The 27,349-nt window shown below is 38.3% G+C and overlaps 2 protein-coding genes, 1 long non-coding RNA gene and 1 pseudogene across 3 annotated transcripts; 3 read left to right on the top strand and 1 right to left on the bottom strand.

Annotated features, from left to right (window-relative positions):
• The first annotated feature begins 5,038 nt into the window (after window positions 1-5,038).
• LOC149161620 (delta(24)-sterol reductase pseudogene) lies at window positions 5,039-6,667 on the top strand (annotated as a pseudogene).
• Window positions 6,668-13,511: 6,844 nt separating this feature from the next.
• On the bottom strand, window positions 13,512-14,272 carry LOC149161619 (RING-H2 finger protein ATL2-like). Its single transcript, XM_089434940.1, has 2 exons — window positions 13,820-14,272; window positions 13,512-13,712 (listed from the first exon to the last, which is right to left on the bottom strand). The coding sequence occupies exons 1-2, from the start codon at window positions 14,270-14,272 to the stop codon at window positions 13,512-13,514; spliced, it is 654 nt and encodes a 217-aa protein (XP_089291066.1).
• Window positions 14,273-17,105: 2,833 nt separating this feature from the next.
• On the top strand, window positions 17,106-18,056 carry LOC149161618 (uncharacterized). Its single transcript, XM_089434939.1, has 3 exons — window positions 17,106-17,394; window positions 17,487-17,564; window positions 17,874-18,056. Exons 1-3 carry the CDS (start codon window positions 17,106-17,108, stop codon window positions 17,954-17,956), a joined length of 450 nt encoding a protein of 149 aa, XP_089291065.1. The 3' UTR covers window positions 17,957-18,056.
• Window positions 18,057-25,230: 7,174 nt separating this feature from the next.
• Window positions 25,231-25,943, top strand: LOC149161617 (uncharacterized). Its single transcript, XR_016261446.1, has 3 exons — window positions 25,231-25,360; window positions 25,453-25,530; window positions 25,840-25,943. It is a non-coding gene; the product is annotated as an uncharacterized LOC149161617 (long non-coding RNA).
• The last annotated feature ends 1,406 nt before the right edge of the window (window positions 25,944-27,349 follow it).

The following is a 27,349-nucleotide window of genomic DNA, read 5'->3' as shown; positions in this document are numbered from 1 at the left end:
CAGTATTAGGAAATCAATAACCTTTCTGCAATTCCATACTTAGATTCATATACGCTACTTCAGTTAAGGCAAACTGCATGTATACGTAACTGTGTTTAATGCAACTAGCGTATATCCAGCAAACATATGATTCATTTAGTTGATCTTTAATGAGTGCAACAGAACATTATTAACCATATAAATAGTAAATAGGTGCAGCAAAACAGAACAGAGAATCACACATAAGAAGCACACATGAACACCATGATATAAGGCGGAAACCCAATGTGGTTGAAAACCACCTGCTGCAATCGTCTCTATCTTCCTTTTAATAAGAAAATTCTTCTTACAATTTTGCACTAGCGCAAACTCATACCGGTATGCAGGGCACCCACCTGTAGAAGGCTACAACCTTATCTCGTTCTCCAGCTACTACTGGAAGGGAGCTACAAACCCCTTTCTCTTGTACTAGCCAATATGTTTGCTAGTACGTAGGTGCCGGCCTATAGAAGGGTACGACCTTCTCTTTTCATCCAGCGACCACGGTTCATAAATTTTCAGAGTGGATCCATCCATACAAAACAATCACCACTGCAATATGACCATCATCTATATCTGTAATATCACTCTCTAAATCACCCAACAACTGAATCACTGAAACCCTGTCATCAAAACATAGTCACCAGAACACAGAGCAGAACCTAGAACTCTGCAACAACCACTAGAACCAACAACAACCTCAAGGATACGCTACTTGGCTATGTTTAACCAGTGTGTATACGAACTTTCAACAAAGGGAACTTGCGTACAGATCTAACAAAAATCTCTTATACCTTCGCTGCAATTTTCAACTTCAGATATAGCCAAAACATAAGATATAAAGGATAAGACACGCGTCACTATTTAGATATATTCATGATCATACCACATAATGATAATGCAATTTAGACTTCATGATCCTGATTCATCAACCTTCATTAGCCACATAGGTGCATCCTCAACAAAGCATCACATACCCATAACCTGCATACTAGATCTCACCCTTTATCAGATATTCATCACTTGCACACTTGCACTTTGTCCTCATGATATTCTTATCCTTATATAGGTTTAGGCCTCTCTCAATACCATGGTCCAAAACCATGTAGGACCAATATCTTGGACCCAATACCTGGGGTCAGTACCTCGGACCAAATACCATGGACCAAAACTTAGTTTTCCGACATGTATGCGCCTTTCCTTCTGTGAAAGTGCGTGTGTACGTTATACGTGCCCTTGTATATAGTGAACCTGTGTGTATACACTACCTGGTATCTAGCGAACCTGCGTATATACGTGACTTGGTATATAGTGAACCTGCGTGTGTACACGACTTAGTATATAGTGAACCTGCATATATATGTGACTTGGTATATAGTGAACGTGCGTATACCTTTCTTTCTTCATTCTGTGAGTCTAAACTATGATCTGTTATCTGAGTGAGTTGCCATCAAGGAAAACACTTGAGTCATACTTGTATCATAATGCCAACAACGTTAAGTTCTAGAGTCTCGATAGTTTATATTTGACATCTTGTTTGTAATTTTAGTAGCTCTTCTTATGCAAGGGATAATGGAAAAGTGTAGGGTTCCCCTAGTTTTCTTAGGTTTTAGGGAAATGTAATGTCATAGCATGCATAGTTTATTTATACATGAATATCCTTATGGCCTTTGTTAATTTTTTTATATATGCTCATAATTAAGGATGGTGTAATTTTTATTCTTCACATTTACTTTTTTAATATGGGGTTTAAATACTATAGCATGGACTCAAGTAAGGAAAATAAAACCTGCAAGTGTACTTCTAGCTCCATATTGGTAGTCAACTTGTTGTGTATGTGAACTGTGTTTTTTGTTGGTTCCTTGGTGGAAGCCACAAGGGAGTGGTGTCTCCTACTAAGATAATGGTTGATTGGTTGCATGGTGAGTATGTGTTTTCTTGGCTTTCACTTCCTCCTCTATCAGATGTGATGTGTCGGTGCATATTTGTCAAACAACTATTGAATATCCTTACCTTGTGGTGTCTTGGACTAGTTTCTACAAATATAAAATATCGTCTCCTCTCGAGTGTTATCCCACATTTTTTGTGAATATTGGTCTTGGGATAGCTTATATGACTAAAAAATCCCTTCTCCAAATGAGTGTTATCCCACTTTGATAATGACGGTTGGTCTATGGCAACAAACAAATCTAAACATTGCATGATCCTTGCAACAATGGGGCAACCAAAGAAGAGTGGTGTCCCTACCAACATAATGGTTAATTGTTTTCCTTTTTGAAATTTTAGTGCCCTAATTATAAATTTCATCCTTAAATAATGTTGTGGTTATGCACTTTAAATGTTTGTTGGACTAAGTTGAGTTTTATTTCTCTGGAGACCCTATTCAAACTTCCATATTTTTAAGAAGAAAGCGTCATAGGAAACACACAAATACATAATTGTTAGATGACCATAGTAGTCATTATGGAAATATATGACGCAAAAATCCATCTAGAAAGTATATTATCAATCAATAACAAAGCTAGCAATATGCACATTTACACACTATCCAAATCCACAAAATTGTATTTTACTGTATACAATGTTTGGATCTCAAATAATTGCTTGTGAAAATCTATTTTATTCATTAATTTATGTTAGGGACATAGGATTGGTGTCCTACCAAAATAATGGGGTATTGTTTCCCTTGTTTAAAATTTAGTGCCCTGCTTATAAATTTCATCCTTAAATAAGGTTGTGGTTTGGCACTTTAAATGTTTTTAGCACTGAGATGAATCTAGTTTCTCTAGATACCCTATTCAAACTTCCAAATTTTCAACAAAAAACCATCACAGGAAACACACATATATGTAATTATTATATCATATCAACAACCATTAGGGAGAGACCTGACCCACAAATAAGATGTGGAATGTATGTTATCGATCAACAACTAAGCTAGTAATATGCACATTCACACGTTATCAAAATCCTAAAAATTGTATTTTAGTGTATGCGGCATTCAAATCTCAAATAACTACATGAAAAATTCATTTGATTCATTATTGTTATGTTAGGGACACAGGTGTGGTGTCCATATCAACACAATCATTGATTTTTTGCCTCGTTGAAACATTAGTTCCCTAACCATAAATTTCAAGAATCATCCTTAAATGAGGTTTTGGTTCTACACTTTAAATGTTTTTATGACTGAGCTGACTCTGATTTCTCTAGAGACCTTATTTAAACTTCCAAATTTGTAAGAAAAAATCATCACAAGAAAAACACAAATAGATAACTGATATATCATCTTAGCAGCCATTAGGGCTAGATCAGATCTTGAAAGTACATTATCAATCAACAACTAATCTAGTAATATGCACATTCACACACTATCTAAATCCTCAAAATTGTATTTCAGCATATGCCGTGTTTGGATCTCAAATAACACTTTGTGAAAATGTATTTTATTCATTATTGTTATGTGTGTTATGTATTTTTTTGTAGAAGAAGACTCACGAGAGAATTAACAACATGTTTTCCCTTGCAATGAAGAGTGACAAGTACATTCTGGGTTACATGATCATACTCCAGTCCCTAAGGACTTCCAAATGTTATTTTAAAACACTTAAATGATCTTTGAATCCATGTGATATATCCATGTCTTAGGCACCTAATAACTTCAAATATGAGCTATCAAGGCAACTAGCAATTAAAACCGTAAATTATAATATGGGTATGGTGATTTAATTTAAAGGCCCTAGGGTGTATATGATGTGACGTACCATTTGTGGTTGCGGCACATTGTTAGGAAGAATCTCTATTTAGTTGTTTATTCAACATAAGCTAGATTGTAGCAAAAATCGATTGTATCATTTTTTCCTCAGACACTGCATCTTCCCTAAATTTGGTATTAACATCCTTTTAGAGACGCCCTACATTTTTATTATTTCCCCACCTTGTGATTGTTTGTCTTTTTGATACCTTCTTAATTTTAGATTCACCAAATATCAAAGTGGTGTGTCGTCGCTTTGAGGAATCTTTGTTGTGATTGTTGCCTTTGTGATATCTTTTTAATTGCAAGCATACTAAAAATTAAAGTGGCATATCCCTTATTGAGGATTTGGTTCTATATTAATATTATTATGACTATTCTTTGTAAATTTGGTACAATTTTATCTGATGTAGTGTTTTTGTGATGGTTAAGGTGACCATTCTTTGTAAAATTGGCATACATTCATCTACTGTAGTATTTTTTGATGTGAAGGGAAGCTGAATTTCTTCATTACAAATTAAAGAAACCATACTTATAGTTGCTATAAATACTTATTTTTATTTTTTCTCATGGAAAACCTCATAGGATTCGCCCTTAGCCTTGGGATATCTATGTTCTTCTACATGTGATCGTTAGCCATGTATAGTGTTATACTTTTAAGAACTCCAAAATTTAATGGGAATTTTTTTTTGTATTTACTTTAAATCATGAAATGTTTATCTCTACCATTAGAATTGAGTTAATGGGAAGGCATGTTGTCTAGGGGTGATCTTTTAGACTCTTTAGTGAACCATTCATTGGCTTTAATAGAAGTATTACCCTTATATTTTTTTTCATCTATCAAATAATTTTATATAGTATATGGACTCTATATTACTATTATGGCAATAAATCTTGCTATCCTCAAATAGGAGAAGCATCAGTAGATGTTAGGGAAACAATCACATTGCTATCCTTTAGTAGGGAGAGTCATCACACTTCCCCCACTATGTTCTTCGTAGGTGTATGTTATATTGTTAGTTTAATTGAAGCAATCCTAAGAGTGCATAATTTCCTATTATTATTTTTTGTTTAGCAGTGTAGGTTGGTGTGATTCATTTAACAGGGCATGCAATGTTCTGACCAACTGGGATTTTGGTTGTGCTATGGTCCTTACTATCAATTGAGTTCTGAGAGTGCGGGGTTGATTGTTTATTAATAGATAGAGCTAGTGATAGAGATAGTGGCATTGTTTGCATTGGTGTGGGATGTGGGAGAGGAAAAAATATGCCTGATATGGAGTATCCAATGTTAGTTTGACCAAAGAGGAAGAAGGTTTGGGTGAATTACTTGGTGAAATTTAGTTGGATATTAGTGATTTTTGTGGTTCCTCCCCTACCATTGACATTCTATTTTATGACTTTATTTGGCAAGATGTTTCGTCTAAGAACAAATCCTTCAAGAACAGATAGAAGGAGTATGGAAATAATGTGGATAACATCATTAAGCATCTAAAGGAGAGAAACCTATCTAAATATGACTTTTTTGCATCACTATAAAGCCTTATATTTTTGTGAGTATGCGTAATGTGGATTACAAGAGGGCTATACACTTTGAGGTGGATCTATATGACTTTACAAACATACTGAAAATTGATAAGGAGAAAATGATTACAAGAGTGGAACCCCTGGTCAATTTGGGTCAAATTACTAGGGTAACCGTGCCCATGAATTTTAACCTAGCAGTGGTAATTGAGTTGGATGATATTACTGTTGGTGGGTTGATAAATGGGTATGGGATAGAAGGGAGTTAGGGCCACAAAATGTAACGTGTTTTGTGATATATTATATGGAATCCCATGGTCCCAAGGTACACTTGGGCTACTACTAGCAGCAGAGATCAAGATCATACCCATTAAGGAATACATAAGAGTAACTTATACCCCTGCTAGGGGTAACCTTAGGGAGTTATCCCTGACCTACATTAATTCCTTTCCACCGAGAGATCAAGATGAATTCAAAGTCCCAGAATTTGTGGAGGGCATGATATATACCGCATAGAAACCGTGCACACGACATGAAGATATGCCTCCAGGGAAGAAGCATAGAAAATGATCAATGTTATGAACAATGTTGGATGATGGTTCAAGCCCTAGTTCTAGAAGAATGCTTAGACTACTCTTAATACAAGGAAGTTCATTGAGTACATTCCTAGTAAGGAGTATTACCACTGGCATATCTGGTGTTTGTGCTGGGAGGGAAAGACCATATGCTCTTTCTCTCATCAATGGTGATTCTGATGGACATTGGGATGGGTCATGCCTCTAAAGGTCTTGTTTCTTAAGAAATTAGGGTGAAGTTATCATAAATTATTATCATCAAATTGATGTTATTTAGGATATTCTTGTTCCTCTATAGAAGGTCATAGATTCCATGAAGTTTAAACAATGCGAGATGGAGATATATCCTATTCTATCATGCCCGCGTCACTTATTCAAGCTTCCTATGAAGACAAATTTCTACCAAGAGCCTCATTTTGAGGAGGTAGACAGGAAAGGTGGCACAAAATATTCCCAAATGTACACAAATATGGGCATCTATTATACTGTGCATTGTGTCTTATGTTGGGAGGCATTTGATGAGGTAGAAGTACTGTAGAGAATGGATAAATGGTTGATTTAAAATCATGGGTTTGAACCAAAATATTCTATTTAATAATTGAATGCGAGAGACTTCTAGCGCCTGTTTAATGGTTCACTCTATAGCAGCTGCATATAAATATAGTGTTGTCAGGACTATCATGAGTGTCTACTACAAAAGCAAGATGGGAAGAAAGACTAAAAAGGAGGTTTGAGAGGAAGAGAAAAAGAAACTCGATAATATATATGTCAATTTGGACAAACATGTGATGGAATAACTACAGATGTTAGCTAGGATGCTTGAACGAGGAGACGTGACAAATTTTTTCTCCAAATTCAATTCATTTTGATTTGAAATTCTGATGTTTTCCTTCTCTTTGTGTGTGGGTAAAATATGATTGGGAACAACTAGTTTTACGCATCACATTAGTCTCCAAGCATATTTTGAATGTTATTTTGGGTTGGTTTGAAGCCTTCTCACACTATAGCTCACTCTGATTTTGAAAGCCATTTTACCATGTTGTTGCTTTAGCATGTTCGTTTTTGATTTAACAATGTATGCTTTTAATAAAATTTTGAGCTTAGCCATTCCCATAACAGAGAGGGTCATGGAAAATAATGAACTCTGGTATTGTAGAGTAGGGAATCCACAATGTATGACAATAAAAGCTTTCATAATGTTAAATATCACATGCTCAAAATGCTATGTTGACAGTGATAAGTGAAATTTTTATAACATGAATTAGGTTTCCTTCTTTTATGTTGAGTTTTTTCACTTCTTGTCTTATGACACATCGTGCTAATAGTCAATTTCTTTGTTATGTGATATGATACAAACATCATGGAATTGGGGACTACATGCCCTAAATATTATCACGTGAGTGTTCTTAGAAAAACAAATCTAGGTAATTAGAACCAACATATATTATAATTTGGATGATTACCAAAAAGATATTATAATATTTCGTAAAGAAATCTTATTTTATGTTGTCGATGAGTTACTTCTATGGTTTTGTTCATACTTACAAGTGAACATTATCAAAACACTGGAATGATTGGCCAGATTTTCCTTTTCTCTTTTTCTAGTTTGAATGTTTTATTTGAAGTTCTGATGAAGACACGAATGCCTTGTCAATTTTTCTCAGCCACAAGCATATTATATGATTTTACAATGTTGCAGTGAGATTAATCACTATTTATCACATTTTCCCCCATGGCTCATCAAAGTTTTGTGTGAGATTGATTTTTAAATTGCATTACTAGTTTATTTGAGTTTATAATATGCAATTGTATTCTTGTAGCCTTGAGATTATTGTTTATAGGAAATTTTTTATGATTTTAAACATCGAATGATAGCACATTTTGGTTGGTTGGTTTTCATCTTTTTTACCAAAACAAAATATTTTTTTAAAGGGTGCTAGGTCAACGGAACAACACCTGTCTTGCAAGAAAGAGGTTGGTTCTTTGATTCCGTAGTGGTCTAACATGAATTAGTCAATGAAGAAACAAAAATATTTACATTCTATATTTTTTTTCTAAAGGAAAATTTTATTGTCTCTAAAAAGACGCTCATTGACATTATAGGCATATCGTCTCCATATATACAATATGTCTTTATTCGTAGTTATAATCTCTAGAGAGACAAAAATGAATTGTCTCTAAAGAGACAATGAAACTTGTGTTCTATATTGTCTTTATAGAGAAAATTTTTAAGAGAATAATTTGAGACACTTCCTTAAAGAGAATATTTAAGACACTTTACTTTGTCTCAATTTAAGAAAATTTACTCAAAAATTGTCTTAAATATTGTCTTAAAAGCTCGATTTATGTAGTAGTGTATATATAATTTAATTTTTCCTGAGTATATCAATCAAGTTACACAATAACTTATTGTGTAACATATAGCTCGTAGTAATTTGTGCTTAATGTCTTGAGCGAAACCAATGTACATAAGACAAATGTAATATTAACTTCTCATGTTAGTGTGTTGAGTGATATGTGTTGTTAGCTATATAGATTGTAGTATTGCATCCATCTCCAACTGCGAAGGATTTGCTAATTTCTTATAAGTTGTAATTTACTTATAAAAAACCCTTGAAGACTAAATCCACAAAGCTTGTGTGAACCTTGTATATATTAGTGAGCAATGTTATTTGAAAGTTTCATTCTCCTTTACCAATAATAATAATAATAATAAAATCATAATTTAAGAATTCAAGAGGAAGAAATGAAAGGAAAGAGAGAAGTAATCACAACTTCCCACATACAAACTCACCCAATGAATTGTTTGGATCACAGTACAAGTGTCTAGTTCGCAAGTGGTATTTGTTACTAATTATATGTTTCAAATTGAGAAGGCTAAGATGGACCTCTAGAAAACTATTCCCTTGGCATGAGCATGAACCATCACATTTTGTTGTTCCGTAGTTCAAGGAAAACTAAAATCTTTTAGGTTGATTTGACTGAAGTGCAATGCCAAATTATTTGATCCAAAATATATCAGTTAGTTATATGTAAAATACTTATTTCAACAATTTTTTAGATAAGTATTTTTAAATTGAGTTGCTGCTTACATACAAAAGGAATTGGAAGATATGCGCGTGCTACCCCATCTGGTATAAATCTCTAAAAATTATGTTATGGGCTTTGGGGCTTGCAATGACTTCCCAAGGATAACTATTTTTGAAGTAATTTTTCACATGATGTCAAAATGTACCTAAACGTATCCATGCTCTCTAGTTAGTTGAGTGGCCCTTCCATTAAACAAATGGTTTTTCATTGTTTGTTTTTATTTTCTGATATATCAGTTAATTTTATTAAATATCTTTCAACGTTAACTTTATATGTTTATAAATATTTAGTAAGGCTTCAAACAGGTAAATCCTACACTATGCCTTCTCTCAAAGAATTTATGGAGTCCCTTATTTTTGAGCACGATAAACTCATTGGCATGGGGAAAATCAAACCTCGAAAAGTGCATGCACTTGCTGTGCATGATGGCAGCCACAATAAAAATCACAAAGCTGATTCAAATCAGAAAAATCAGCAACAAAAAGACAAGGGAAAAGTGCATTCCCATCCAAAGAAGGAAGGGTACACCAAGCCCTTCAATGACTCCTCCGGCTCGAGAAATGAGAAAGGAAAGAAAGGAAATAGATGCACCTACTGTCAAAGAGGATTCCATCTAGAATCCTCTTGCATGAAGAAACAAATTGACCGAATGGCATAAATCCTTCAGAAGCACAACTTTGGGGACCACATCCCTCAGGGTGCCAAGAAGAAAAATGAGGATCCGCCACACAGGAATGGTAACAATTTCCATGCTTTAGTTGCAATTAATTCTTCTCCTGATGCATGGATTATAGATTCTGGTGCATCACATCATATGGCTGCTGCAAAGGAAGTCTATTACTCTTTAGATGCATGCAAAGGACCTCCCATCCTCATGGGAGATGACTCACCTATTGAGGTCACCGGTAAAGGTAGAGTGGAACTTTTACACAGAAGCTTTGAAGATGTGATTCATTTTCCAAAACTTTCAGTAAACCTGCTTTCAATTTATCAGATCACTCATTCCGGAACCGGAAAGAGAGTGGAATTCACTCCAGATGCAGTTAACATATATGACCTACATAACAGCTCCAAAATTGCAACCGATGAGGTAAATAATGGAGTCAGATTGTATACATTTTCTGAATTTATTGAACCTGAATCCTCCTTATTGCTTACACATGCTGATGATAGTAGTAGGCTTTGGCATGAGAGGTTTGGTCACTTAAATTACAGGTATATGCAATAGCTAAGCAAGAATGAGATGGTGGAATGCTTGCCAAATATCAGTTTCTCCAAAGGAGTTTGTGAAGGGTGTGTCCTTGGCAAACATCCTAGAGAAAAGTTTGACACCGACAATATTCACAGAGCATCCTCTCCTGTAGATCTGATCCATAGTGATCTCATGGGGTCTTTTCCTCATCCTTCCATCAACAAAGCAAGGTATGTGCTTACATTTATTGATGATTTGTCAAGGTATACTTGGGTGTATCTTCTCAGGAACAAATCTGAAGTTTTTGCGCACTTTGAAGCTTTCAAAGCACTAGTTGAGACATAGTTAGAAAGAAAGATCAAAGCCCTCTGTACAGACAATGGGGGGAATATGTTAACAAAACACTTCAAAACCTTTTCCTTTAGTCTAGCATACAGTTGCAGTACACAGTTCCATACACTCCGTAGCAGAATGGAGTTGCTGAGAGAAAGAACCGATCTCTCAAAGAGATGGCTTCCTGCATGTTGCATGCTAAGTCACTGCCTCATAAGCTATGGGTTGAAGCACTTAATTGTGCTAACTACATCCAGAACAGATCTCCTCATAAGTCTGTTAAGGATCAGACCCCCTTTGAGGCTTGGAGCGGCACTAAACCAGAGGTCACCCACTTCCGTGTTTTTGGCTCCCGAGCATGGGCCAGGATCCCCTCTGAAAAGAGGAAATCTCTTGATCCACAAAGCATTCAGTGCGTCTTTGTTGGATACCCTGATGGTGTGAAAGGATACTGGCTCTTGATTTCCTCTACGGACAAGCTCATCATTGAGCAAAGTGTCAAATTTGAGGAAAGTCTCTCGCATGCACCTCAAGTGTCGCATGCAGACACCTTTTATCTACCTCATGTCCGAGATGATGACTCAGTACACTCAGATGCAGATACAGAGCATGCAGATGCCGCGTTAGAGCATGCAGATGCAGAGACAGAGTTTTCAGATACAAATCTAGTGCATGCATATGATGATCCACATCCAAGCCCAGATCAGGCTTTTAACAGTGAATCATATTCCCCTATCATAAATCAGAGAATAAGGAGCTTACATGAGATATATGCACAAGACCACCCAGCTGCTACAAATGGTCTTATGGGGGATAACTCTGATCTGCAGAGAACTAGCTCAGAGTTTATTGAGCCTCCTCTTGCCCTCACTACCACTGAACCATCGCCATCTTGGCATTGTCATTTGGTTCAGTCTTCTGATCCACAGTCTTATGCTGAGGCTGCTGGGCATCCATCTTGGGAGTCTGCCATGGAGGAGGAGTATAACTCCCTCCTCAAGAACCAGTCCTAGGATCTGGTCCCCCTTCCTTCAGGAAGGAAAATTTTCCGATGCAAATAGGTCTACAGGACCAAGAGTGCTGCAGATGGGCAAATCACCAGATGGAAAGCGAGGCTAGTAGCTAAAGGCTTTCAACAAGTGCATGGCATCGATTATGATGAGACCTTTGCTCCAGTAGCAAAGATGGATTCCATAGGCTTCACACTTGCCATTGTAGCTGCCTAGGGATGGGAAGTACATCAGATGGATGTGAAGAATGCCTTTCTTCACAGAGACCTATCAAAGGAGATTTACATGGAGCAGCCACATGGTTTCATTCAGGATTCATCTTTGGTCTACAGATTGAAGAAATCTCTCTACGGCCTTAAGCAGGACGCGAGAGCTTCGTATGCGAAGATGGATTCTTTTCTCTTATCACAAAACTTTGAAAGATGTAATTTTGATCCGAATGTTTACATGCTCAGGACACATGATTCTCTTCGTATCTTAGTTTTGTATGTGGATGATCTCTTAATCACCGGCAGCTCGGCTTCAACCATTGCTACAGTCAAGAGAGCCTAGCATGATAGGTTCTTGATGACAGACATGGGTCCATTACACTTCTTTCTTGGTCTTGAGATTAGCCAGGATGCCACAGGCATCAAACTCTCTTAGGCTAAGTATGCACGGGATCTCCTCGAGAGATTTCGTATGACTGATTGCAAGCCAGCACCGACTCCTTTTCTGTCTGGGGTTCGCCTTGAGGATGGAGGTGACACTCCATTAGTTGACAACACTCTCTACCGACAGCTAGTGGGGAGCTTATTGTACCTCACCCACTCCAGACCAGATCTCTCATATGCAGTAGGGGCAGTTTCCAGATACATGCAGGAGCCGCATGAGCTACACTAGAATTCTGCCAAGCGCATCCTCTGATATGTGCAGGGCACCATCAACTTCGAGATTCACTATGCAGTATGCACTGCATTGAATCTCTTTGGCTTCACAGATTCTGATTGGGTAGGGGACAACATTGATTGCAAGTCCACCTCCAGATATTCACTCAGTCTAGGATCTGGCCCTATCTGTTGGTCGAGCAAGAAGCAAGCTGCTATTGCTCTCTCTTCAGCTGAGGCCGAGTACAGAGGAGTAGTCAACATCACCATTCAAGCTCTGTTGCTACAACACTTCCTCACTGAGTTGGGCGTCCAGTTCCACCAGCCCATTGTCATCTGGTGTGACAACTAGAGCACTCTCAAATTTTGCAGGGATCCAGTACAACGAAAGCGAACGAAGCACATAGAGATCCATATGCACTACATTAGAGACTTAGTACATGATCGGGTCATTGATTTGCAGTTCTGTCCCTCAGCAGAACAGACTGCAGACATCTTCACCAAGACATTCACTGAGCAGAAGTTTTGCTCTCTGCACGATCGTCTTGGAGTGAAGGACACAATTGCTTAGCAACTGTCTTTTCTTCCTCTTTTCTTTTGATTACATTGTATTTTGAGGGGGTTTTTTGGCACGAAGTTTTCCCTCTTTCATCAATTTTAGTACAAGTTGCATTGTATTTTGGGTGACCTTTGTCCTTAGTTTCCAAGGCCCATTTTCTATTTTTCCCCATAGTGGTGTTCAGGGGGGGTGTTGGAACTACTACACACCTACATGTGAACTCTTAGTTAGAGCACGAGACTACAAGCAAGATTCCTTTTGCATGATTTATTCCTTGATTTGCTCCTTCTTTAACTCCGCAGCTGGTTAGTTCTTCTGCATGATTTACTCTCTGATTTGCTCATTTTTTCACTCCGCAACTGTCTACTTATCTCCGGAACTTGTTGTAGGTGTTGTGTCTTCTTATTGATCACCACTATGGTGCATTACCTTGGGATCTTCACCCAGTAATACTATATCATGAGCACTGTAACCTATTTTCGAACGAATCATTCTTTTCTTCTTTCGATTTTCTTTTAGTGTTTTTTCTTTGCAAAACTGTTTGTTCAACCTTTACTAGCTAGAATCATCTGTAAAGATTTTCTAACACATTTATACAAACACTGAAGATTTCGAAGATGACTGCCAATCATTTGGCATATGGCCTTCGCCGGGTGACCAGAAGACATCGGCCTTCTTGGGTATATCAATGGCAATATGAAGCATTAATTCTCTTCCACCCGAGGTTCGCTCATATGAGACATTAATGCATTCATCTGATCCAGCCCACACCAAGATAACGTATTTGGTGGGCTACATTGCGGATCATATTCTTCTTCAGAGCTTGCAGTTTGCCCTTGCTCCAAATTCAGATTGGAATGTATCCCTCAAGCAATTGGCGGCGGAATTGTAGCCAAAACCTGCCATATCCTACCGGATTCCAAAACTTGCTGCTCAGGCTGGGCGGCGGTTCTGCAAAGGTGACAAGTGGAATGGCAAAGAGACCACATGTCGATACAATCTACATGAAAACTATGTTCGCAATTGGGCAGAATCCGGCCATGTTCATTCTCCTGAAACTCGCACAGACAGACTGCGCACTCTAACCCATCAGTGAAAATCTGCGATCTATACACAAACTTGGGCAGCGTTTCTAATATTGCAGAATCCAACACCACGTTCCGCAGCGTCACCAGTTCTTCTCCCGTAAAATAAAACTGATGACGCATAAAAGCTGATCTCTGGCGACTCCGTCTGATAAATCTAGCAGACTGTACACAAAGAAATCTGCCATAAATGCGCAGCAAAATGAGGAGTAAAATCACAATAATACAGATTCTGACAAATAGCATCATATCATCATATTTGTGCATGCTCGTTGCCGGACAGCTGATTCAAATCACTGCCCTGGTTCATTTTATATATGAGATTGAAGCCAGGAAAGTGTTTTCCGAATGGAGCTTCTTTCGGCCTCAAATCCCTTGGATTACCTGCGCTGCCAAGAAGACACACTGTCCCTCAATTTAAGTTTAAGTAAGCAGCGTCTCCGAGAGGAATCGAAAATTGACCCTAAAATAAGTTAGGGTTTAATGGTTTCGATGAATAGCTGCATCTACGGTCTTAATTTTTTCATATTTCATTTAAATAAAAGATGTGAGAGATAATTGTTTAAAAAAATTGTAAATTGATACATATTTTTTTTTAATGATAATTACTAAATTTCTGTAAATTGATAGAGAGAATATTTTTAATGATAATTATTAAAAATTATGTAAATTTATTGTTGTTCTTATTAATATAATTTTTGATAATAAATTTTTTCTAATTATACTTATTAAAAATTATGTAAACTCTTTGTTATATTTATTAATATAAGTTTTGATAATGAATTTTATTTTTAGAGTTTTGTTTTTTTTTCCAGCGGCTAGGTGTCAGTTTTAGATTTGTATGTTACTTATTATATTTTTGGGTTTATGGGTTATTTTTTTCTATCTAGTTATTTCTAGGTAGTGAGTTTTAGTTTTTTAATTTATTTTAGTTTATGTTAGATTTAAGACTTTTGTGATCCATAATGTAGATGTAAGTTTTTGGGATTAATCATATTGTTAGGATTTGACATTTCAACCAACTAATACTGTTTATCCTTGGGGGAAGGTGAGAAATCCATTGATCAGAAGGAATAAATAGTAAATATGCATCATTGCATAAATAGTAACAATGCATAATTGCCCAGAATTAGCTCTTAAAAATTAAATTTAAATTTAACTACTTTTTAAATTTAAAGTCTTTTAGATTAATTTTTAACGGCTAACCATTAGTTGGTTCGAAATGTCCACCAAATCCTAACAATGTGATTAATGTGAAAAACTTACATCTCACTTTAGTTTACAAAATATTCATATAATTTTAATGATTTCTTTAATTATTTTTTGAAAAAATAAAAAATATTCTATCTACCTAATAATTTTTTAAATAATTTCCAATCTAAACTTTTTAAATATTTTGATGGAAATTTAAAGTTTTCATTTCATTTATTATTAATATTAAAGGAAACGAATTTTACGATATAATTTTTCATGTAATTTTTAAATATTTTGATTTATTTTAAAAAATGGGGATTCAAATTTTCAAGTTAATAATTTTATTATTTGAATTTTATTTAATCGTAAAAAGAGTTTTTTAATAATTAAGTTTAAAATATTTAGGTTTTTGTGATTTATATTTTGATTTGAAAACAATTTGAGAAGAAATCATATTAGCATATTTAGGCCGATGCGTTTTGAATCAACTAGTGTGGTTCATCATCACAACAAAATGACAAATCAGATCTTATTTTTCATTTTACCACTAATATCTAATTTTTTATCTTGTCCTGATGATGAACCACACTGGTTGGTTTGAAAGCGTCCGCCTAAATATGCCAATGTGATTTCTTTCCAAGTTGTTTTCAAATTAAGTTTATGTTTTTTATTAATTTATTATATTTAAATAAAGTAAATTAATAAATGGATATAAATATAAGTTAATAAGTGATGGAGGTAACTTAGTTTATGCTATGGAAAAATTGCATAAGTATATTGGTCAACATTTGCTAAATTAATAATGGTTAATAGAGAAATGGAGTTTTTGTAGGCTTTTTTGGCAAAACTAATTAAGATAGAGATAGATAAATTAATTGGTTATCCAGTCACAAGGACTTGCATAAATTTTGGTGAGTAATAATCACTACTAAATAATGATGAGAAGTAACACTTGGTAAATATATTTATTTACATCTTATTCTATCCATTATTTTAGTAAAGACTTTCTTAAATTGTAGTGGGAAGTAATTGATGCTAAATAAAAATTAAAAAATTGCTACACAAATATCTAAACATAATGTATGAATAATGTAACCATATCCATAAATTATAGCATAAAAGATCTAAGATAGTTATTCATGTGACATTAGCTTGTGCAAACGCTGCAATAAGGCTTTCAAGGGGGAAATTAAACCAACCTAGATCCATCTATAGGCTATATTCCACATGAATACCATGGATCCATAAAATGGGTTCTCAATACCATGGATCAATTCCATGTGCTATTTTTATTTTATTTTATTTTTATAGTGTTATTTATTTTATTTGAAGAGAGTTAAAATATTTAAATTGAGACTTCTCACATCCATAATGTGTATAAAGAAAATATTTTTCCATAAAAAATCACATGTGAAGTGTCACACCTATTTTCCATGTACATAATTTATTTTTTTAAAAATATATACATATACATGACAAACCTTTAAACTTAAGGCTCACCATAATGATAGTTCCGCCTTACATACACACCTTACATTTTATCACTATAAATTTATACCTATAAACTTCAAGTACATCATACATCAAAGTATTCTTGGCATGCGTTAGATGGAATATACATAAAACATTATACAGTTGGCATGCATTAGTATGAATTATATAAACCCATGTCCATGTATGTCGTTGGTTGTGTGCTAACTATGGGTCTCGGTTGTATTTCACCACGCGGCATCACACCTGTCAGCATTATGGTTTGATTTATGCACTGTTTATATTCTACAGTTACCATAGATATTTCAACGTCTTTGTATTAATGGGCGTGGGCTTTTATGGTCCCGCCGCAGTACTCATCCGGTGACAGATCATCCATGCCTTTACGACGGTCCGTCCTTCCGGGGCAGGTGGCATGGTCTGGTTTCTCCAGCCATGTGACACCTTGGGAAAGCCAACTTTGATCTCCCCGCCAGCGACTCCCGCCATACTTCAACGGCCCAGATCTCTTCTGGAGATCGGAGGGCTGGAGATCTCTCAGGGTTTTTCGGTGATATTTATGCGTCCATACACCATGTTAATTCATTTGATGTCTGCGGCCATTGCGGCTGGTTCACTGTTCCTCCTCGAGCTCGCCTCCAACAACTCATTACTGCAACCTGCTATGCTCCGGAGCTGTATTCCGCTCGCAACGAACCTTGCAGGTAATAAGGGTGTTTCTCTCAGTTTTGTATTTGCTTTATGGTTTGGTTATCACTGAGTTATTACTTATAGCTGTTTCGTTTCCCTTGTCAAGTTTTATACGGCCATTTTGGCTATGCTCCGGGCGACTTCCATGGTGGCTTGCTCTGCGACAACCCTCTAACAACACCAGGTATGATTCTCGGCAGTTTAGAGTCTATTTGTTTGGTATGGTTCAGGGTTACAGTTATGTATACCCTGTATGGTCTTATGCAGATCTCTGATTCAATGTGGTCTTCTCATCCGCTTCCGGGTGTTCTCGGTGAAGAACCTTTACAGTTAGCCGCTTCATAGCTAGGTTATGACTGTGCTTGTCCGGTTACAAGTTATTGACTGCAGAGGGTTCTGGGTTTATTATACCCGACATGTTTTCTTTTCGTTTTGGTAATACCGAGCCGCCTAGCGGCAAACTTGGATTGATTGCTGTGATTGCATGGTTCAGATCTGGCCTACACGCGCAGATATGGTCGTGAATATTTTGGGCTTGTTCCCTTACACAATGTATTGATATATTTGTGTGATTAATTCGCCGTTTCGATGCTGTCATGAACTCTTCAGCCCCCAGGCAATTTCGCTAATGTTTTGGGTTGTTTTTCGTTTTAAATGTCCATTACTCATGAACAGAGACTTAGGGTTTATATGCTGTACCGGTTTTGACTATCATCGAACGGCATATGCCTCGGCTTTGCCAAGTTATAATGATCATCTTTGCTATAATCTCTGTATTTTAAATGCTATTATTTCACCGGTCGTTTTGATATAACTTTGGTGAATGATTGATGTTAAATAGATAATCCCCTTTCCCTGTGAAAATGGCTACTCTCTATGCATGACTTCTGTTCTTTCGCACAGTCGTTCAGATTATTATAAATATATGTTGTTACAGTTTGCATGCACAGGCTAGTTGTTTTTCAATAGAGTTACATTTCTTTTTACTCGCATGCACAGGTCTTCTTCTCAGAATTAGTAAGGTTATGATTTATTACCAGTTACATGCTCCCGTTTCGGGTTTAACATAAATGTCTTTCATTTTGTCTGCATGCATTAAATCTGGATATGTACCTCCACAGTTATCATTTGTTGTTATAATACGTTGGACCTTGGTTATTCTTATCTGTTATTGTTCTGGTCACCGTAATGCACAAAATGTAGAATTATATTTGTTCTGTACACAGAAATGGTTCTATATCACAGATTCATTTTCGGGTTTGTACCACAAGCACTGAGACTCGGTGGCAACTCTTAACACAAGGTAAGGTTCTTTGATCCACCGTCCAACGCTCTCTGCGCAGAGCTTTCCGCTGAACATACATGGTTTTCGTAATAACCTAGGTTATCTACCGGCTTATCATTTCTCTGTCACGAGATTTCTCCCGTCTACAGTCGACGTCCTCTTTTGTTCTCAGAGATATAAACCCTCATTCGATTGCTGCTCCACGACATTCACACCAGTCTACAGGCTATAAAGTTTACTATTGTTTAACTGTTCAATGTCTAACAGCTTGGATTAATAACCCTTTACTATTTTAGAAGGTCGTGACTGCTACCCAGTAGCCAGTCCTTGAGTAGGGTTTCTCTATACCCGTAAATAACTTTGATTCTACATTTATGCATTGTTATTTCTGTCTGGGTACTAACTCAGACCGGTCCATTAACGAACAGTTTTCCTTTTAGTTTTCCAAATGCACAATATGCTATCTTTCACAACAGTATTTAGGAATCAAACAGTCTTTCCTAATTAAATTACTGTAATTTTCTATACACATTACTTTTTCATATCAAGGACTACTAGTTTGGAACCGTACCTGATTACCTCTGTCAGGAATGGTTTTGTTCAAACAAAAAGTCACCTGAGCTTTAATTCTGCTCTCCTCCCAGCCATGAGATCCATCCCTCACACGGAATTCTCCCCCCGAGCCATCCTGCAGGCCTCCAGCCCTCAACAGGATTAGTGCACTCCTTGTGCCAGGTTATCTGGTCCTAACCAGACTTAACCTTTCTTTTTCCTCCTTTCTTTCCTCCTCTTGGAGCAAGATTAATTTTTCCTCTGTCTGTCCTCACAGCACAGAATCCCCTCAGTCAGGACTTTTCCTCTTTTGGAGGGTAGTTCCATCAGTTATCTCAACTGATCATTTTCTTTAAGATTCACCTCTTAGAGGCTGCCAGCAATTCCAAAGAAAATATTTAAATTATTAAATCAAAATTAGTTTGCCACAGTTTTGTTTAAAACATAACAACAACTGTATTAGTCTTTTACCACAGTAACTTTCAAATTTACATAAATCTGGGGTCATTACATCTCCCCCTCCTGAGATTGGACATCGTCCCGATGTCTATCTCCTTTAAACAGGTTTGGGTAAGCTTCCCTAAGGAGTTCCTCATCCTCCCAAGTGGCCTCCTCTGGTCCATAGTGCTGCCACTGCACTTTAGCTTGGGAAATAACTCGTTTCCGCAGCTGCACTTCTCTCCGGTCGAGAATGGTCAGTGGTTCGACCAGAACCTCGCCTTCCGGCTCGACCTGCAAATAGCAACAAATTTTAGTTATTTCTCAGTTTAGAAACAACGCTTATCTATAATGACCAGATTACTTCTTACCCGAACATTCTGCCATTGAATCACATGTTTAGGATCGTAAACGTATTGCTTTAATACGGATACGTGAAACACATTGTGAATCCTAATATGGCTTGGTAGGGCAAGCTGATAAGCTACCGGCCCCACTTTGGCCAAGATCTGGAAAGGTCCAAAGTAGCGAGGTGCTAGTTTGGCACATCCGCTCCACTGCAAGGTACTCCTTCTTGGTTGGATCCTTACAAATACATGATCCCCAATCTGGAATTCCTTAAATCTTCTCTTTCGATCAGCGAAACTTTTCTGTCTGTCCTGAGCGGCTTTTAAGTTGGTACGCACCCTTTTTACTGTATCCTCCATTTCCTGTAACATATCAGGACCAATTCGCAACCTGTCCTCCGGTCCACCCCAGCTTGCGGGTGTGCGGCACTTCTGCCCATACATAACCTCAAAAGGACTCATCTGAGTTGAGGAATGGTATCCATTGTTATATGCGAATTCGACCAAGTGGAGATAATCTTCCCATTGGGTTGGCTTCATCATAACGCATGCTCTCAGCATGTCTTCCACAACTTGATTTACTCGTTCCGTTTGGCCGTCTGTTTGGGGATGATAAGCTGTACTAAAGTTCAGCTGTGTTCCCAGTTCAGCAAACAATGTCCTCCAAAAGGTTGATGTAAACTTGACATCCCGATCGGAGATAATCACCTTCGGAAGTCCATGCAATTTGAACACATTTTGCATGACAATATGGGCAATTTGCACAGCCTTATATGTCGACTGCACAGGTATGAAGTGTGCTGCCTTACTCAGCTTATCCACTACCACCATAATGGAATCATTATTTTTCTTGGTTTTAGGCAGTCCCGTTATAAAATCCATGGAGATAGTCTCCCATTTCCATTCCGGAATGGGTAAAGGTTGTAACAGCCCTGCTGGGTGCATGTGTTCCGCCTTAATTTGCTGACATTCTAGACAGCGTGCTAGATACTCAGCTATCTCCTTCTTCATTTTTGGCCAGTAATATTCTTTTCGGAGTGCGGTAACCATTTTCTGGTAGCCCGGATGTCCAGTATAATGGCTGGTATGAAATTCATCCAGAATCAGCTTCTTAACACTGTCTTCATTGGGCACATACAGCTTTTTATTAAAGCACAACATTTCAGCATCATCTAGTTTATACCCTTGTTGTATTTCCTTACCAGATTGCTGCTGTATTTGCTGTTTAATGTGCTGATAAACAACATCTTGTTCAGCTGCTATTTTTATCTTTTCCAATAGGGTACTTTGCCACTTACTGACTGAAATTTTGCACACGCACTGCACCTTCCGACTTAATGCATCTGCTACTCGGTTCTCCTTCCCCTTTAGGTGCTTAATTTCAAAGTCGAACCCGCTTAAGAAGTCAGCCCAGCGAGCTTGTCTCGTATTTAAGGTGGGTTGACTGAAATAGTTCGTTAAGCTGTGGTGGTCTGTTAATAACAGAAATTTTCTGCCCAAAAGGTAGTGTCGCCACATTTTCAGGGCATGAATGACAGCAGCCAGTTCCAAGTCGTAGGCAGAGTATTTCTGCTCATGTTCTTTCAGCTTTCTAGATTCATAAGCAATGACTCTTCCTTCTTGCATCAGCACCCCTCCCACACCTTCCTTACTTGCATCCGTGCAAACTACATAATCCTTATTAGGATCAGCTATACTTAATACAGGTGCGGTGGTAAGTAAGTGCTTGAGCTGTTCAAAGCTCTTCTGGCATTCTGAGGTCCACTTGAATACTTTTCCCTTCTTTTGCAAAGAGGTGATAGGGTATGCTACCCTCGAAAAGCCTTCAACAAATCTTCTATAATAACCCGCTAACCCCATAAAGGACCGAATATCCGCCACGTCCTTTGGTATAGGCCACTCCATTATGGTTCTGATCTTCTCGGGGTCCACTGCGATTCCTTCCTTGGTGATCACATGGCCCAAATATTGTATCTCCTCCTTGTAAAAATCACATTTACTAAACTTTGCATATAATTGATGTTCCCGCAAGGTTTGCAACACCAATCTAAGGTGTTCCTCGTGCTCTTTTCTCGATCTGCTGTAAATCAGAATATCATCTATGAATATCAGCACAAATTTGTCTAAAAACCGATGAAACACACTGTTCATCAAACACATGAAGGTAGCAGGTGCATTGGTCAGTCCAAAAGGTAGCACCACGAATTCATAATGCCCATACCGCGTTCTGAAGGCGGTCTTAGCGATATCTTCCTCTTTTATTCTGATCTGATGATAACCAGATCGCAAGTCAATTTTAGAGAACACCGTTGCTCCCTTCACCTGATCAAAAAGTTCGTCAATCCTAGGCAAAGGATATTTATTTTTGATCGTGAGCTTATTCAGCTGACGATAATCAATGCACATCCGAAAGGTTCCATCTTTCTTTTTGACGAACAGCACTGGGGCTCCCCAGGGTGATACGCTGGGACGGATGTAATTTTTATCCAACAGCTCCTGCAATTGCATCTTCAATTCTGTTAGTTCTGGCACACTCATACGGTAGGGTGCCCGTGACACCGGTGCTGCCCCTGGAATCAGTTCAATAGTAAAATCTACATCCCTTTTTGGTGGTAATCCCGGCACTTCCTCGGGAAAAACATCTGCAAACTCCTGTACTATCGGAATGCTACCCAGCATAGCAGTTTTATCCTTTTGATTTGCGTACCCCACCTGAATAGCGTAGATTTGACATTTCTTTTTGATGCACTTAGCTAGCTGAGTTGCTGTAATAGGTCGAATCTGCACAGGGTGTCTGATTCCTTGTAACTCTCGCTGTTCTCCAAGGTCATCCTTGTAATAGATGGTCTTGGTTTTGCAGTTCACTAAGGACCAGTGTTTCTCCAGCCAGTCCATCCCAATCAAAATATCATAGGAACCCAATGGCAATACATTCAGATCCGCCACTATTGACTGTCCAGCTATGGCTAAGGAGCAGTTATTTACTTTGGACAAGACTCGTCTCTTGGCTCCTGTAGCTAGTTGGACCAACCACGGATTCTTGAACTTTTCAGCTTGCAGTTTACACTGTTCTACTATTTTCGGGCTAATATAACTTAAAGTAGCCCCTGGGTCTATAAGAACAGCTATGGAAAAGTTAGAGATTTTACCTTCGAATTCAATCATAGATGGCTGGTACTCCGCTTGCCTGTCCTCCAGTGCCGCGTTGATTCTGGGTACACTACGTGCCACGTCCCCAACAGTCGATGCCTCATGAATCTGGGATATCTGGTCTGTCCCCTTCCTTTGTGGGCAGTTCTTAACATAGTGAGGTCCTCCACAACCCCAGCATTGCACTGGCGGTCTGGTCATCCCCTCACCTTCTGGTCTAACAGACTGCTCGTTTGCCTTGGATTCGCTCATTGGTCTGGACCGGGGCGCATTCCTTGCAACAGGTCTGCTGTTTAGTCCTTTACCAGCACCCTTGTTCCCACTGCTGCGACTTCCTTTGCTGCTCCCAACCATCCGACCACTTCTTTTCTCATTCCACCTTTTGCTTAAGGTGTCCCCCTTCTGTTTGCTCTGCTGGTAGCAGATTCTCGCCTTACGGATGGCCTCATCCATGGTTCTAGGATTGTCAAATTCAATCCTTTCCCTTATATATGAAGGTAAACTGCTCACAAACCTTTGGACCTTGGCTTTCTCCTCCTTGATGTAAGGTACATAACGTAGCAGTGAGGTAAACCGGTTAATGAACTCGTCCATGGTCTGTTGTCCCAGTCTTAAGTCGTGAAATTCCCTTGCCTTTTCATCATAGAAGCGCTCAGTCAGGTACCTTTCTTTAAAATATTTCTGGAACTTTTCCCAGGTGATGGTTCGTTCGCTGACCCCCTTGACAATCTTGATTTCCTCCCACCACAAGGTTGCCTTACCTTGTAACTGGAAGATTGCCAATCTTGCTTTCAGATTGTGGTCGTACTCATACAACTGAAAATACTTGTTCATATTGATCAACCAGGCTTCCGCAGCTTCCTCCTGTTCACCATCGAAATGTGGAGGTTTAATCTTTCGAAATTCTCCCTGCAGTTCCATTTTCTGACGTTTTGAAGTTTGTTGTTGAGGTGCATTATCAGAGTGATCCTCCTTATCTTCGGAATTTTCAGGTTCCATTTGATAGTCTTGCTCTTCTGTCGCCCTCTGCTGTTCTGCACTGGGGTTAGACAGGGGTGGGTTCTGCCTGTCCGACAGGCTCTTCAGAATCTTTTCCTGTTCGACTGTTAAACGTGCGTTGTCCTCTCGCAACCGCGCCATCTCATTCTTCAACTCCTGGACAGTTTCCAGGATTGCAAGGTTGGTACTCCGTGATTCTGCACCCAATTGCACCCACAGCTCTGCATTCTCTCGAGGGTTACTGCCGGGTCCCTGCATTTTGTCTCTTTTCTGGTTTAGCTGCTAGCTGTTGCAATTCTGATTCATTCCAAATAAACAGAACACAGTTAAGCACATTGTTAGCTTGCATATGTTTGCTTGGTGTACCCTTCTGCATACTGAAATATGTTCTTCCTAAGGCCACAGTGTCGAAACTGGGCTCTGATACCACTTGTCACACCTATTTTCCATGTACATAATTTTTTTTTTTTAAATATATACATATACATGACAAACCTTTAAACTTAAGGCTCACCATAATGATAGTTCCGCCTTACATACGCACCTTACATTTTATCACTATAAATTTATACCTATAAACTTCAAGTACATCATACATCGAAGTATTCTTGGCATGCGTTAGATGGAATATACATAAAACATTATACAGTTGGCATGCATTAGTATGAATTATATAAACCCATGTCCATGTATGTCGTTGGTTGTGTGCTAACTATGGGTCTCGGTTGTATTTCACCACGCGGCATCACACCTGTCAGCATTATGGTTTGATTTATGCACTGTTTATATTCTACAGTTACCATAGATATTTCAACGTCTTTGTATTAATGGGCGTGGGCTTTTATGGTCCCGCCGCAGTACTCATCCGGTGACAGATCATCCATGCCTTTACGACGGTCCGTCCTTCCGGGGCAGGTTGCATGGTCTGGTTTCTCCAACCATGTGACACCTTGGGAAAGCCAACTTTGATCTCCCTGCCAGCGACTCCCGCCATACTTCAACGGCCCAGATCTCTTCTGGAGATCGGAGGGCTGGAGATCTCTCAGGGTTTTTCGGTGATATTTATGCGTCCATACACCATGTTAATTCATTTGATGTCTGTGGCCATTGCGGCTGGTTCACTGTTCCTCCTCGAGCTCGCCTCCAACAACTCATTACTGCAACTTGCTATGCTCCGGAGCTGTATTCTGCTCGCAACGAACCTTGCAGGTAATAAGGGTGTTTCTCTCAGTTTTGTATTTGCTTTATGGTTTGGTTATCACTGAGTTATTACTTATAGTTGTTCCGTTTCCCTTGTCAAGTTTTATACGGCCATTTTGGCTATGCTCCGGGCGACTTCCATGGTGGCTTGCTCTGCGACAACCCTCTAACAACACCAGGTATGATTCTCGACAGTTTAGAGACTATTTGATTGGTATGGTTCAGGGTTACAGTTATGTATACCCTGTATGGTCTTATGCAGATCTCTGATTCAATGTGGTCTTCTCATCCGCTTCTGGGTGTTCTCGGTGAAGAACCTTTACAGTTAGCCGCTTCATAGCTAGGTTATGACTGTGCTTGTCCGGTTACAAGTTATTGACTGCAGAGGGTTCTGGGTTTATTATACCCGACATGTTTTCTTTTCGTTTTGGTAATACCGAGCCGCCTAGCGGCAAACTTGGATTAATTGCTGTGATTGCATGGTTCAGATCTGGCCTACACGCGCAGATATGGTCGTGAATATTTTGGGCTTGTTCCCTTACACAATGTATTGATATATTTGTGTGATTAATTCGCCGTTTCGATGCTGTCATGAACTCTTCAGCCCCCAGGCAATTTCGCTAATGTTTTGGGTTGTTTTTCGTTTTAAATGTCCATTACTCATGAACAGAGATTTAGGGTTTATATGCTGTACCGGTTTTGACTATCATCGAACAGCATATGCCTCGGCTTTGCCAAGTTATAATGATCATCTTTGCTATAATCTCTGTATTTTAAATGCTATTATTTCACCGGTCGTTTTGATATAACATTGGTGAATGATTGATGTTAAATAGATAATCCCCTTTCCCTGTGAAAAGGGCTACTCTCTATGCACGACTTCTGTTCTTTCGCACAGTCCTTCAGATTATTATAAATATATGTTGTTACAGTTTGCATGCACAGGCTCGCTGTTTTTCAATAGAGTTACGTTTCTTTTTACTCGCATGCACAGGTCTTCTTCTCAGAATTAGTAAGGTTATGATTTATTACCAGTTACATGCTCCCGTTTCGGGTTTAACATAAATGTCTTTCATTCTGTCTGCATGCATTAAATCTGGATATGTACCTCCACAGTTATCATTTGTTGTTATAATACGTTGGACCTTGGTTATTCTTATCTGTTATTGTTCTGGTCACCGTAATGCACAGAATGTAGAATTATATTTGTTCTGTACACAGAAATGGTTCTATATCACAGATTCATTTTCGGGTTTGTACCACAAGCACTGAGACTCGATGGCAACTCTTAACACAAGGTAAGGTTCTTTGATCCACCGTCCAACGCTCTCTGCGCAGAGCTTTCCGCTGAACATACATGGTTTTCGTAATAACCTAGGTTATCTACCGGCTTATCATTTCTCTGTCACGAGATTTCTCCCGTCTACAGTCGGCGTCCTCTTTTTGTTTTCAGAGATATAAACCCTCATTCGATTGCCGCTCCACGACATTCACGCCAGTCTACAGGTTATAAAGTTTACTATTGTTTAACTGTTCAATGTCTAACAGCTTGGATTAATAACCCTTTACTATTAATATAAGGTCGTGACTGCTACCCAGTAGCCAGTCCTTGAGTAGGGTTTCTCTATACCCGTAAATAACTTTGATTCTATATTTATGCATTGTTATTTCTGTCTGGGTACTAACTCAGACCGGTCCATTAACGGACAATTTTCCTTTTAGTTTTCCAAATGCACAATATGCTATCTTTCACAACAGTATTTAGGAATCAAACAGTCTTTCCTAATTAAATTACTGTAATTTTCTATACACATTACTTTTTCATATCAGGGACTACTAGTTTGGAACCGTACCTGATTACCTCTGTCAGGAATGGTTTTGTTCAAACAAAAAGTCACCTGAGCTTTAATTCTGCTCTCCTCCCAGCCATGAGATCCATCCCTCAGACGGAATTCTCCCCCCGAGCCATCCTGCAGGCCTCCAGCCCTCAACAGGATT

The sequence above is a fragment of the Pinus tabuliformis genome, chromosome 5_2, assembly GCF_031772625.1.
Source record: "Pinus tabuliformis cultivar Carrire ecotype Pingquan chromosome 5_2, CPIR1, whole genome shotgun sequence".
Classification (NCBI taxonomy): Eukaryota; Viridiplantae; Streptophyta; class Pinopsida; order Pinales; family Pinaceae; genus Pinus; species Pinus tabuliformis.
Note: the sequence above shows the minus strand (reverse complement) of the source record. Positions and strands in the feature narration are given on the sequence as shown.